This window comes from Tilletiopsis washingtonensis (genome assembly GCF_003144115.1).
Source record: "Tilletiopsis washingtonensis strain MCA 4186 unplaced genomic scaffold FA09scaffold_14, whole genome shotgun sequence".
NCBI lineage: Eukaryota > Fungi > Basidiomycota > Exobasidiomycetes > Entylomatales > Tilletiopsis > Tilletiopsis washingtonensis.
The window spans coordinates 365092-378170 of NW_020312011.1; the positions used below are offsets into that span (position 1 = coordinate 365092).

Sequence of the window (13079 nt, forward strand, 5' to 3'; positions counted from 1 at the left end):
GGCGCTTCGAGAAGTCGGCTCCTCTGCGCAGCGGCGCTGGTACCGCTCCGAGGTCTTTGCCTCCCAGCCGCCCTGACAGACCAAGCAGCATCACGCATCGCGCTGCCGCAGCACATGTACCAGCCTTAGAGCTCGCTCCGAGAGGCGAGCTCGAGTTCGCCACTGCCAGTGCCGCGCCCTCCTCCCGCGGGCTGCACCCCGAAGCACATGGACGTGCAGCGATACGCCCACGATGCTCATGCATGTACCCCAGCATGCAGCCGGCCAGCCAGGACGCCGAGCCCCAGCTTGCAGCTGCTGCGGCCGCGTGGGTGTGTTCGCCGCTCCGAACGCTGACTGCCTTGGCCGCGTGTGCAGCGCGCCGAGGACGTGCGGCGCTGCGGATGTAGGATGTTCCCGCTGCTTTCGCCGCACGACAGCGACTCTGCCTCCTCCGCGCCGAAGCTGCTCGGCAGCGGCGCTCACCTGATGCGCGAGTGCGGTACAGATGGCGGCCAAGAGCCGGTCCGCCGTTCGGAGCTTCCACGGCACGGCGGGCGCGTGGTGCTGAGGCCCGGTGATGCGCGCGCCCTGCCCAGCCTTGGCGTTCGGCGACGACGCGGCGTGTGGCTTCGCGCCGCGACGCTAAGCTCGCTCTTCCTGCAGCGCCTGCCCACGGGGGCTCTCCTCTGCGGCTGCGACAGGAGAATGTGCCTTGCGCCGCTGCGAGACCGATGACGTGCGGCGAGGGTGCTGCAGCGCGGCCTTCGTGCCTTGCTCTTGCCGTTCGCACAGCGGAGTGCCGTCTCCTCGCTGCGAGTGTGCGAGATAGCCGGCCGATGAACGCCTGCGGCCCGCCTGCCCTCGCCCTTCTCCGTCCCTCTGGTGCTTGGACTCCGCACGACCGCATCGGATCTCGCTGCAGCGTGCGCGAGACGTGAGACCACGCCGATGCGCTGACTGTGAGATGCATCGATGCGCCGCGAGAGGCCTCCGAGGGACGGACGACGTCCGCACCATCGGGCGTCGGTCCGCGCTTGCACAACAGAGCCGCGAGGGCACGTCAACGTAAGCAGCTCGAGGAGCGGCAGCGGCAAAGGGAGCATTCCCAGCGAGGCAGGCGGGCCGGCACAAGCAGGCAGCACAGGGGCGAGGAGGAGGGTGAGGCACAGGAGGAGCGCAAGCGGCAGGCACGCGGATGCCAAGGCCGCAGCCGCCGGATGGATGCTCGGCCCTGTGGAGCAGGCACGGCGCCAGTGTGCGCGTCTTATCGAAGCGCACGACAGCGGCACGCGAGGAGAGGAGTGACGCGGGCGGCGCGCCGGCCTCTAAGCGTGGGCACAGCGGCGGCGGGGCACTGCAGCAGTGTGCGGGTGGCCCACCGGTGACGCGCTCCTGCCGCACGGCAGCCCTGGCGGGCGCGGCACATGAGCACACATCTCATCAGCCGCCGCCGAGGGTGCGCCTCCTCGTGCGCTCAGCGCCGTAGGGCGGAGTTCGGCCCGCGCGCCGTCAGCGTGCCGCCGCTGCGCTGCCTCTCGGGCACGCTCCCGGTGCCGGCGCCGTGGTGCGGCCGCCGTCCGCGGTTTCGGCTGCATGCCAAGAGCCGCACCCATCGTCGGCGCCGCGTCGTCCACGGCTGTGCTCCTGCCCCGTCCGGCCCGCCTCCGCCTCTCGTCGCCGTCGCCGCCGGCATCTTGCGGACACTCATAAGCCCTCGCCGCCGCCCCGGGCCCGTCCTCTCTCCCCACATCGACCTCGCAAGTCTCCCTGCTCTCCCCTCTCTCCCACCCGCGCTCCCTTGCGCGCGCTCTTCTCTCCACGCGCGAGCACCCCTCCGCGCTCACCACTACCACCCCTGCGAGTTCACTCGAGCCGCACGCGCGCACGCAGCGCCCACCACCACACCCCATGTCGGCGCTTCCTGAGCGATCCGAGACGATGACGCAGGCAACGACCGTCGACGGGCGCGGCAGCTCGCCGGAGCGCACGCCGTCGAACGAGAAGCCCTCGCCGTCCAGCGGCGGCGGCAACGCCGACGGCGACCCGAGCAAGGCGCCGCAGGGCCCCATCGAGAAGGAGGATGCGCTCGAGCGCGCCTACCAGTTCCCCTCTGCCGCCGTCGTCGAGGCGCTCGGCAGCGACGAGACGCAGGGCCTCAGCGACGCCGAGGCCAAGCGCCGCCCCGAGGAGTACGGCCCCAACCAGCTCGAGGGCGGCGACGAGATCAGCAAGATCCAGATTCTCATCCACCAGGTCGCAAACGCCATGACGCTCGTGAGTGTGCGGCGGCGAGTGAGGCCTCCGAAGCGGAGAAGCTGCCGAATTGCTTGGCGCCCGCGATCTCGCTGCGGCCCAACGTGCTTTGAGCATGAGCCGGACAGGGCCGGAGGCGCGCGCCAGGCCTGGCAGCGCAGCGGCGGCAGCGCAGCGCGCGGCGTTCAGCGGCGGCTGCAGCTGCGCGACGATCTCGCCGTGCAGCGGCGCGCGCAAGCCACGCGCACACGCGGCGGCTCCGCCACGCTACGGCTGCCGCGCACGCTCGCGATGACCTCATTCCACCGCCTGCGCTGACCGCTTCTCCCGCTCGCAGGTGCTCATCCTCGCCATGGCCGTCGCCTTCGGCATCCAGTCGTGGATCGAGGGCGGTGTGCTTGCCGGTGTCGTGGCCATGTGAGTTTGCCGCGCGCGAGCTGCTCCCACGCCTGTGGCACACCCTTTCTGACGCGCGCGCTGCCTGCAGCAACGTGCTTGTGGGCTACTTCCAGGAGCTCAGCGCCGAGAAGACGATGAACGCCCTCCGCTCGCTCGCCTCGCCCACTGCGCGCGTCATCCGCGACGGTCACTCTAGCCTGATTCCCGCCGGCGAGCTTGTGCCCGGCGACGTCATCGAGCTCAACGTCGGCGACACGATCCCCGCCGACGTGCGTCTCGTCGAGGCCATGAACTTCGAGTCTGACGAGGGTGAGCAGCGAAGACCACACATATGACGGAGCAGCTGCTGACTTCTGCACTCAGCCCTCCTGACCGGCGAGTCGATGCCCGTGGCCAAGGACGCCTCGCTGGCCTTCGGCCGCGCCGACGGCGGCGAGGTCGACGTGGGCGTCGGAGACCGCATCAACATGGCCTATTCGTCCGCCAACGTGACCAAGGGCCGCGCGACGGGTGTCGTCGTGGGCACGGGCATGAAGACGCAGATCGGCCTTATTGCTGAGGCGCTGCGTGGCGCCGACCGCGCGCAGAAGGTGCGCGACGTCAAGCGCAACGCGCACGGCAAGGCCGGCCCGCACCGCTACGTGCAGGCGGGCGCGCTCACCGCCTGGGACAAGATCGCCCGCTTCCTCGGCCTTACCAAGGGCACGCCGCTGCAGCGCAAGCTCTCGCTGCTCGCCGTGGCGCTCTTCTTCATCGCCGTCATCTTTGCCATCATCGTGTTCCTGGGAAACCTTGACGCCAACGCCTCGCCGTGGTCGTCGCAGGAGGTCGCTATCTACGCCGTCGCCACGGGCACTTCCATGATTCCCGCCTCTCTTACCGCCGTCCTGACGATCACGATGAGCATGGGCTCGCGCGCCATGGTGAAGCGCCACGTCATCGTGCGCAAGCTCGAGTCGCTCGAGGCCCTCGGCGGTGTGACGGACATTTGCTCGGACAAGACCGGCACGCTGACGCAGGGCAAGATGGTCGTGCGCAAGGCCTGGGTGCCCGCCACGGGCGTGTACACGGTCAGCGCCACGAACGAGCCCTTCAACCCGACCCTCGGCGAGATCACGCGCGGCAAGGCCGAGCCCCGCTCGCTCCCGAAGGGCAAGGACGGCCGCCCGATCGAGGACGAGGACGACAACGACGAGACGGTGACCGACGGCCAGGCCGGCCCGTCGAAGATTCGCGACAACAAGCACTTTGTCAACTTCCTCAACGTCTCGACGCTCTGCAACCTGGCCAAGGTCTTCCGCGAGAAGGAGTCGGGCGAGTGGACCGCGCACGGCGACCCGACGGAGTGTGCCATCCAGACCTGGGCCTGCCGCTTCGGCTGGGCGCGCTCGAACCTGACGCACATTGGCAACAAGGCCGCCGACGAGGACGCCGAGGTGCCCGACGACAAGGAGAAGGAGCTCGAGAAGGCCAAGGGCGACGCGCCGTGGCGCCAGATTGCCGAGTACCCGTTCGACAGCAGCATCAAGCGCATGGCCGTCACCTACCACCACAACGAGACGAACAGCGACTGGGCCATGATGAAGGGCGCCACCGAGCGCGTCATTGAGATGTGCCGCGTCTCGCAGCACGCCGACTCGCAGGAGGAGATGACCGAGGAGTACAAGGAGCGCATCATGGACAACGCCGAGGCGCTCGCCTCGACCGGCCTGCGCGTGCTGGCCCTCGCTCAGCGCGAGCTCTCCTCGTCCGAGGCCAGCCAGGGCACCGAGCTCAAGCGCGAGGACGTCGAGAAGGACATGATCTTCCTCGGCCTCGTCGGCATCTACGACCCGCCGCGCCCCGAGACCGCCGGTGCGGTTCAGATGTGCAAGACTGCTGGCATCAAGGTGAGCCTCTCCGCGCGCTGCCTGCCAGACACGGTCGCTGACTTCCTCACAGGTTCACATGGCCACTGGCGACCACATCTCGACTGCCCGCGCCATTGCTGTCGATGTCGGCATCGTGCCGCGCCACACCGCCCACCTGTCGAAGCGCGAGGCCGACGCTCTCGTCATGACGGCGTCGCAATTCGACAAGATGAGCGAGGAGGAGATCGACGACCTGCCGCAGCTGCCGCTCGTGATCGCCCGCTGCTCGCCGCAGACCAAGGTCCGTCTCATCGAAGCCCTCCACCGTCGCGGCCTCTACGCCGCCATGACCGGCGACGGAGTCAACGACTCGCCATCGCTCAAGCAGGCCGACGTCGGCATTGCCATGGGCCAGGCCGGCTCGGACGTCGCCAAGGACGCCTCGGACATTGTGCTCACCGACGACAACTTCGCCAGCATTCCCAACGCGATCGAGGAGGGCCGCCGCATGGCCGACAACATCAAGCGCTTCGTGCTGCACCTGCTCGCGCAGAACATCGCGCAGGCCTGCGTGCTGCTCATCGGTCTCGCGTTCAAGGACGAGGACCCGGGCTTCTCCGTGTTCCCGCTGTCGCCCATCGAGGTCATCTGGATCATCATGATCACGTCCGGCCTGCCCGCCATGGGTCTCGGCCTGCAGCCGGCCGAGGAGGACGTGATGCGCCGCCCGCCGGACGACCTCAAGTGGGGCCTCTTCGCGCCCGAGGTCATGGTCGACACGGTCGTGTACGGCTTCTGGATGGCCGCGCTCGTGCTCGCCACCTTCACGCTCTCGCTCTTCGGCTTCGGCCCCTCGGAGCTCGGCATGAACTGCAACCGCTCGCTGGCGCCCGGCGACGGCTGCGAGAACGTGTACCGCGCGCGTGGCGCCTGCTTCACCTTCCTCACCTGGGCCTCGGTGCTGCTGGCGTGGGAGGTGGTGAGCATGCGCCGCTCCTTCTTCCGCATGCGCAACACGCACCCCATCTGGCAGCAGTGGGCCGTCGACGTGTACCGCAACAAGGCGCTCTTCTACTCGGTCGTCTTTGCGCTCGTCACCGTCTTCCCGATCCTCTACATTCCGGGCCTCAACCGCTACATCTTCCTGCACCAGGGCATCAGCTGGGAGTGGGCCATCGTCATCGTCTGCGTCGTGCTCTTTGTCATGGGCATCGAGGCGTGGAAGTGGGGCAAGCGCGTCTACTTCCGCCGCCACGAGGTCGACACGGTGCGCGCCGCCGACGAGGAGGCCGCGCTCGACAAGACGCCGGCGGCCACGCGCGCCAAGAACACGCCCATGGGCTCGCGCAGCCAGACGCTCGAGGTCGCCAATGGCAACGCCCGCATGGGCCGCCCGATGGAGGACGACCTGCCGCGGCGCCTGAGCGAGCGCCTCACGACTTTCGCCGAGAAGGCATGAGGGCCGGCGGCGTGCTGCTGCCGTCCCGTTGCGATACCCTGCTGCGCTGCATCCGCCTCCTGCCTCTCTGTACAACCATCTGCCTCCTGTTCCCCTGCATCGTCGAAGAATAGACTCATCTCAACTGACCCGCCTGTCTGAGAGCGCGAGATGGGCCGGACTGCCGTGCGACATGCTGCTCCTCGGGTCTCCAATCATGCATGGCGGAGCAGAGGAAAATACATGGGCAGCAGCGGGGTACGATGGGCTGGCGTCGAGGAGCGGATAGAAACGGGTCCGGGGTTTGCGTCAGAGGGCGCGGCGAGCGTCGCTCAGCGATGCATCGCCATCGGCATCGCCGAGCGGTTCGGCGACACGGGCGGCACGCTGCCGGCGCGCACCGTGTTGCTGCGCCGCAGCGTGGCGGTCTGCGTCTCGAGCTCGCGCGAGGCCGCCTGCCAGCGCTGCGAAGGGGCACATCAGAGCGTGTCAGCTCGCGTGCCGCTGTCATCGAGTCGCCGCAGCACTCACACTCATGTGGTCGTCGGCGACCTGCTTGTACTTCGACACGGCGCGCTGCAGCGACATGATGATGTCGCTGTCCACGCCCGCCTCGTCACACAGCGACTCGTAGGCCGCCTGCGTCTCGGCCAGCTCGGCCCGTGTCCGTGCAAGCTGTGAGGATGACCAAGATCAGCAGTCGCACTCTTGACAGTGGCCACTCGCGGCCACGCACCTCCTCGTGGACAAGACGCAGGTTCAGGTTCTCGTCGCGCACGGACTGCAGCGAGCGGCGGTGGGCCTCCACCTCGGCCTCGACGCTCTCGAGCTCGACCTTGAAGCGCTCGCGGCTGGCCTGCAGCAGCGACTCGGCGCGCGAGTCGCCGCTCAGCAGGCGCGTCTCGAGGGCCTGCAGCTCCTGCTCGAGGTAGGCAATGTGCTCGTCGCGCTGCTGCAGCATCTCGTTCTGCTCGCGCATGCCCCGCTCGGCGTCGTTGAGCTGCAGGTTCGCGGCGCTGTGCGCCTTCTGCGCCTTGACTGCCGAGTCGCGCGCCTCCGCCACAGCCGCAGAGAGCGAGGCGTGGTTGATTTGCATCTGCGAGAGGACGTCAGCCGTTGTCTGGGGGCAAGGACACTCGCACACTCACCTCCTGCATCGAGTTCTCCAGCCGCGCGCGCTCAGTGCTGTCCTCCCGGCGCGCCTGTGTCTCGCGCTCCAGGCGCTGCCGGGCATCGGCGAGCTGTGCCTCGGCCGCGATCTGCGCCCGGCGTGCTTCGTCGTTGGCGCGCGAGGCACCGGCAAAGTCGACCGAGCCGCGCTTGAGAGCAGCAGGCGCAGTGCCGTTGCGAGCACTGGGTGCGACGTTGCCGTACTCGTAAAACGCGCGCGCATTCGACACGCCCGGGCTTGCGGATGCTGCGCCAAGCAGCGGCGGCGGCACGACGTGTGCGGCACTCGCGCCGTTGCGTGTCCGGCTGAGCGCGCTCGACATGTCCTGCTCAAGCTGATCGTTGCCGGCCTTGAGCTGCTCGAGCAGCCGCTTGCGCAGGTCGCGATCGTCGCCCGAGCCTGCCTTGACAAGCTCCGACAGGTTCGAGAAGGTGTTGTGCGAGCCGTTCAGCGTGCTGTGAAGGTGATGTCAGTCAAGCTGGCGCTCCACAGAAGACGACTGACTCACCGCTCAAGCTCGGCAATGCGCTTCTCATACGCCTGCTGCGAGCGGCTCAGAGCCTCCGAATGCTGCAGATCCTTGCGGCGCGCATCCGACTGGGCGCTGTCCCGGTCGCGTCGCGCAGACTGCAGCTCGCGGTTGGCCTCCGCCAGCTTGTTCTCGAGCGTGCGCACAGCTCGGCTCTCGCTGCCTGTGCCCGCAGACGAGTTCGCCGCACTGCTGCTCGCGACATTCTTCAGCACCGTGCGGTCAGCCTGCGAGAGGCGCGAGACCTCGCGCGTCAGGTCCTCGTTGTCCGAGATCAGGCGTGCCTTGGACTTCTCCAGCGTCTTAGTGTAGTGCGCGAGCTCCTGCAGCTTGCTCTGTGCGTCGGCGAGCTGGCGGTCCGTGTACTTCTTGGCCTCTTCCAGCACGTGCACGTGCTCGACGATCGTCTTGTTGGTCATCGACTGCGCCGTCTTGAGCTCGGCCTGCGTGGCGGCCAGAACCTCGCGCAGACGCGCCAGCTCGGCGTCCTTCATCGTGTGCTGCTGCTGCAGCGTCGTCAGGTTGCGCTCGTGCTGGCGCGCGCCGCTCTCAAGCAGCTCTCTCCGCTTGCTCTCCGCAGACAGCTCCAGAGCAGCCTGGTCCGCCTTGGCCTTCCAGGCGCCCTGGCCCCGCTCGAGTGCGAGGATGGCGTCCTCGAAGTCGCGCTGCTTTGTCGCAGATGCCGCGAGCTGACGCTCGCTGGCTTCGTGCGCGCTGCGTGCCTCCTGCAGGCCCTGCTCCGCAGTGTGCGCACGGGTCCGCACATCGTCGAGCTGGTCCTGCGCAGCACGCTTGGCCTGCTCGGCGGCAGCGACAGCAGCGGTCGCCTCGGCAAGCTGGCGGTCTGTGGCCGATGAACTCGAGGTGAGGTCCTGGTGTGACCGCGTGAGCTCGGCGTGTTCTCGCCGCGCTGCGTCGACCTCGGCCCGCAGCGAGGTGACGCGCTCGGCAGTCGAGTGCTCCTGCTCGGCCTTCTGCTTCTGCAGCGCGGCGATGTCGGAGCGCAGGCCCTGCAGCTCCTGCTCCTTGAGGCGCTGCAGCTCCTTCTGCTTCGAGTCCTCCGACGTCTTGGCGTCCATGAGGCTGCGCGTCTCGTCGAGCTCGCGCTGGAGCTGCGCCGACGAGTCTTGAGCGCGCCGCGTCTCGCCCTGCGCAGACTTGACATCCTGCGTCAGCGTCTCGACGCGAACTTGCAGCTCGCTGATCTGCCGGGCGAGGCTGTCGCGTTCGCGCGTGATCGCAGCGATCTGGGACGAGAGCTCCGACTTCTCAGCCTCGCGCTTCTGCAGCTGTGCCTCGAAGTCAGCCGAGCTGCGCGCCAGCTCCGCGAGCTGGTGCGAGGACTGCCGGGAAGACTCCTCGAGCTTGGTGGCCTTCAGCCGCTCCGTCTCGCGTGCGCGCGACTCGCTCGCGAGCTTTGCCTCCAGCTCTGCAACGGCTGCGGCCATGCGCTGCTCAGCGCGCTGGACGTCCTGCTCCTTCTCTGCAAGCTTGCGATCAAGCTCGGCGCGCTCTGCAGCGTGCGAGGAGCGCTGGTTGCCGAGCGTAACGAGCTCGCTCGAGCGCTGCTCGAGGTCGGCCACGAGGCCAGCTTCGCGCTGCTGCCACGCCTTCTGCTCTTGCTCGAGGCGTAGAAGGTGTTCTGCCGCAGCATCGAAGGCGGTCTTGAGCTCTGCGCGGCTCGTCTCGGATGTCCGCTGAGCCACGAGTGCGCGCTCGAGCTGGCTGTCGAGCTGGTCGACGTCGACCTGCATAGCTGCAAGATCCTCCTCAAGCTGCGACTCTCGCTCCTTCGAGCGCGCCAACAGCTGATCCTTGTCGGCCAACAGCGAGCGCTCGGCCTCGAGGGCATCCTCGACGCGCTTCTTCTCCGCCTCGAGGCTGAACTTGAGGGCCTCGAGGGCCTCGCGCTCGCGCTGGTCTCGCTCGGCACGCTCCGTGATAAGCGCCAGCTCAGTGGCCTTGCGCTTGAGCTCCTCCTCGTGCCGCGTGCCCGTCAGCAGCGGCCGCACCTTGGTGTAGAGCTGCCACCAGGGCCACTCGCGCAGCTGCACATACAGGCGCGCGTTGCGCTGGATCGTGCGCACCGCGGCGGCGCGGTTCAGGATCTTCTTCATCTGGCGGCGCGCCGTGAACATGCGGCACGCGCCCTGGAAGCGCGAGAAGATGTCGAAGAGGTGCGAGTCACGACGCTCCTCCATCTCGGCGAGCACACCAGCCTTGAAGAAGATCTTCGTGAGGCCGACCTTGAACGCGGCGCGGTCGAGCTCGAGCGCCTCGACCATGCGCTGGCACGCCTTGCGCCCGTCCATGTAGCCGCGCGGGATGATGCCCGGCGTCAGCACCTCGTAGCGATTCCGGAACTCGGTGAAGAGCAGCCGGTTCGGGTAGCCGAGACGCGCAATGCGGATGCCCTCAAGCACACCGTTGCAGCGCAGCTGGTCCAGCACGATGGGCACGTCCATCTTGCCGGGCCGCTTCTCGCTGTTCGGCACAATGCAGCGCACGAAGTGCGGCTGCGTCGAACCGAGCTGCGTCATGAGCGAAGTGAGCTGCTCCTTGTGCCGCTGCGCGACAGTGCGGAATGCGCCGCGGCGCACGCGCCGCTTGGGCCCTGTCGGAACGGCGCCAGGCTGCGAGGCGGCCAGCGCGGCCGCGGCGACGGCCTCGTCGTCGACAGCGAATTCCGCAAAGAGGCTTGCGACGAAGCGGTCCGTCGACTCGCTCATGACGCGCGTCAGGTTGTCGTTGAGCGGGTCCTTGTTGCGGTCGAGCCAGCCGTCGGTGCGGTACTCGACGTCTCCGGCGTAGTGCTTCACCGTGAAGCCCTGTGCGAAGCGCGCGGGCGCGTACTTCGTCGAGCCGTGCGCAACGCCCCGCTCAGTGGCGAGCGCCAGCCCGGCCGTGTCGCGCGGCGTGCCGTCCTTGTTTGTCGACCACAGCCGGTTGAGCTTCTCGGTGAAGGTCAGGTCCGACGCCTTGGGCATGATGCACTCCTCGTCGAGGCACGACAGGATGCCGATCGGGCTCGTCGACTCGATCAGATCGATCGTCGGCTGCAGGTCCAGGCCGAAGTTGACAAAGTCCCACTCGATGTCCTCGCGTGCATACTCCTCCTGCTCGAGCACGAACATGTGGTGGTTGAAGAACTGCTGCCTGAGGGTGGGAAGAGCGTCAGTGCTGCGCAGGTGCCGGGTTGCGGCAAGGCTCACAGCTTCTCGTTCGTAAAGTTGATCAGCAGCTGCTCGAACGAGTTGATCTCGAAGATCTCGAAGCCTGCAATGTCGAGCACGCCGATGAAGGTGCTCTTGGACGTCGGCCGGTCGAGCGCCTGGTTGATGCGGTCGACGATGGTGGCAAACATCTTCTCGTACAGCGTCTTGCACAGCGCGGCCATCTCGTCGGTGACCTGCTTCTTGGTGCGCGCCTGCGCCACCCACTCACGGCCCGCCTTGATGCGCGGGCGCAGCAGCGCCTTGGTGAGCTCCTGCTCGGGCAGCCCGAGCAGGTGGCACACCTTCTCGACCTGCGGCGAGTTGGTGATGCGCGCCTGCTCCGAGCGGTCGTCGGCAAGCTCGATGTTGCCCACGTGCAGGATCGCAGCAATGACGCGGAACAGGTTGCCCTGCTCCTCGGGCGTGAAGCCGACCATCGCCAGCGCCTCGAGCAGCACCTGCCACTCGGACGTGTCGTCGATGCCCTCGACATGCTGCCGCGAGGACTTGAGGTAGCCATAGTGCTCCGGCTTGTCGCTCAGGAGCAGCTTTTCTGCAAGGCGGCGTGAGGCGTCAGACGTGGCGCAACCTAGCGCAGCACGCCAGCCACTCACTCCGCAGCGCGTCGTCTCCGCTCCGCAGCAGCTGGTAGAAGACGTGGAAGGAGCGCTCCTTGTCGCTGCGGTTCGTCACTCTGCTCTTCTCCAGCAGGTACCAGTCCACATTGGCACCCGCAATCGCGCCCAGGCTCGTGAACTCGATGCGCACGAACTTTCCCTGAGCAGGAGAGACGCGTTAGCTGCCAGCGCGTCAGTGAGCTGGAGCGCGGCACGTACGAAGCGCGACGAGTTGTTGTTGCGGATCGTCTGCGCGTTGCCGAATGCCTCGAGAATCGGGTTCGCCTGCAGGATCTGCCGCTCGAGCAGGCCCAGCCGCTTCGAGCCCACCGCCTCGAGGCCGCGCAGCTGGTCGAGCACGTGGCGCGAGCTGTGGCTGCGCGTGAGGATGCCGCCGGGCGCGCCGGCTCCATTCGGCGGCGAGGCCACGACGCCAGCGCCGGTCGCGGAGGGATCGGCCGCGATGGCGGCGAGGTACTGGATGACCTTCTTTGTGTTCTCAGTCTTGCCTGCGCCGGACTCGCCCCTGCGCGCGGCGGTGTGAGTCGGCAGTCCCGTCACCCTCCCGCGGCTCATACTCACGTCACGAGTAAGCTCTGATTCTCACGCGCATCGAGCATGTTCCGCATGGCCACGTCTGCCAGCGCGAACACGTGCGGCGCGTTCTCCTCCCGCCGCCGGCCCTTGTACGACTGGATGATCGCGTCTGTGTAGATCGGCAGCGCGTGGTAGGGGTTCACCGCGACCAGGAACAGGCCGGAGTAGGTCTGCCAGAGCGGGTGAGATCACAGGGCGCACGGCCGCAGGCGCAGCGAGGCACTCACATAGATGAGGCCGGAGAAGTAGCGCTGCCGCAGGTTGTGCACCACGGATGCCTCATTCAGAAAGGTCAGGTCTGCTATGTCCTCGGCCTTCTCGAACTTGGGCGGGTTCATCTTCGAGAGCTCGAAGGTGGGCACGTTGCGGATCTGCCCGGCGCGAGTCAGCCGCGGCGCTCTCATCGGACCAGCTGCTCGACTCACCGAGCCATCAGCCAAGCTGCACACGCTCGTCTCGCCGCCGTCCTCTTCCCGCACGACCCATGCGGAGAGGTAGCCGGCCGTCTTGTCCGGCAGCCAGACGTACTTCTTCTCTGCGAACTCGGCAGCGGCTGCGGCCTCGCCGGCGGCACCCGAAGCGGCCATGCTGTCCACAGCGCGGCGCGAGAGCGCCGAGGTGCTAGCCATGGCGGATCGATGCGCCGGCGAGGTGTGCGCGAGGTCGGAGTGCTGTGACGGGCCGTGCGCACGCAAGTGGAGCAGTGCGACAGGGGCCAGAGAGGCGGGCTCTCGCAGCGCAGGCGTGCGGCGTCGTGCGTGAGCAGTTGCGAAGAGTCGGTGCTGGCGGTCTCGACGATGCGACAGAGGCGAGAGAGGGTGTCGCGCCGGACTTTGACGGCAGCTGTGGTGGACGGGTGGAGCGCGCGAGACGGTGAGCGCGCCGGTGATGATGCGTGGGCCCAGCCGCGCCCGGGCCGGCCGAGCGCCGCATCACGCCTCCTCCGCCTCCCATGCGCGGCGCGCGAGCTCTCTGCGGCGCCGCCCGCGCTTCTCGAGCAGCATGCAGCGCTGCAGCTGCAGCCTTCC

The 13079-nt window shown here is 68.0% G+C and overlaps 2 protein-coding genes across 2 annotated transcripts; one reads left to right on the forward strand and one right to left on the reverse strand.

Annotated features, from left to right (window-relative positions):
* Nucleotides 1–1593: 1593 nt before the first annotated feature.
* Nucleotides 1594–6065, forward strand: FA09DRAFT_330781 (potassium/sodium eff). Its single transcript, XM_025742744.1, has 5 exons — nucleotides 1594–2256; nucleotides 2573–2652; nucleotides 2723–2943; nucleotides 2998–4523; nucleotides 4576–6065. The coding sequence occupies exons 1-5, from the start codon at nucleotides 1891–1893 to the stop codon at nucleotides 5941–5943; spliced, it is 3561 nt and encodes a 1186-aa protein (XP_025597417.1). The 5' UTR covers nucleotides 1594–1890; the 3' UTR covers nucleotides 5944–6065.
* Nucleotides 6066–6124: 59 nt separating this feature from the next.
* On the reverse strand, nucleotides 6125–12925 carry FA09DRAFT_343683 (hypothetical protein). Its single transcript, XM_025744610.1, has 11 exons — nucleotides 12477–12925; nucleotides 12279–12422; nucleotides 12037–12221; nucleotides 11674–11980; nucleotides 11452–11614; nucleotides 10835–11390; nucleotides 7602–10778; nucleotides 7071–7548; nucleotides 6659–7018; nucleotides 6454–6597; nucleotides 6125–6386 (listed from the first exon to the last, which is right to left on the reverse strand). Exons 1-11 carry the CDS (start codon nucleotides 12678–12680, stop codon nucleotides 6255–6257), a joined length of 5850 nt encoding a protein of 1949 aa, XP_025597418.1. The 5' UTR covers nucleotides 12681–12925; the 3' UTR covers nucleotides 6125–6254.
* Between the last annotated feature and the right edge of the window lie 154 nt (nucleotides 12926–13079).

Excerpts from the sequence above, each read along its gene's own strand:
- FA09DRAFT_330781 (XM_025742744.1), top strand. The coding sequence starts at position 1,891 with ATGTCGGCGCTTCCTGAGCGATCCGAGACGATGACGCAGGCAACGACC. Across the intron at positions 2,257-2,572 it reads TCGCAAACGCCATGACGCTC|GTGCTCATCCTCGCCATGGC; the intron begins GTGAGTGTGCGG and ends TCCCGCTCGCAG. Across the intron at positions 2,653-2,722 it reads CTTGCCGGTGTCGTGGCCAT|CAACGTGCTTGTGGGCTACT; the intron begins GTGAGTTTGCCG and ends CGCTGCCTGCAG.
- FA09DRAFT_343683 (XM_025744610.1), bottom strand. The coding sequence starts at position 12,680 with ATGGCTAGCACCTCGGCGCTCTCGCGCCGCGCTGTGGACAGCATGGCC. Across the intron at positions 7,549-7,601 it reads CGCATTGCCGAGCTTGAGCG|CACGCTGAACGGCTCGCACA; the intron begins GTGAGTCAGTCG and ends TCACCTTCACAG. Across the intron at positions 6,598-6,658 it reads TGCGTCTTGTCCACGAGGAG|CTTGCACGGACACGGGCCGA; the intron begins GTGCGTGGCCGC and ends TCATCCTCACAG.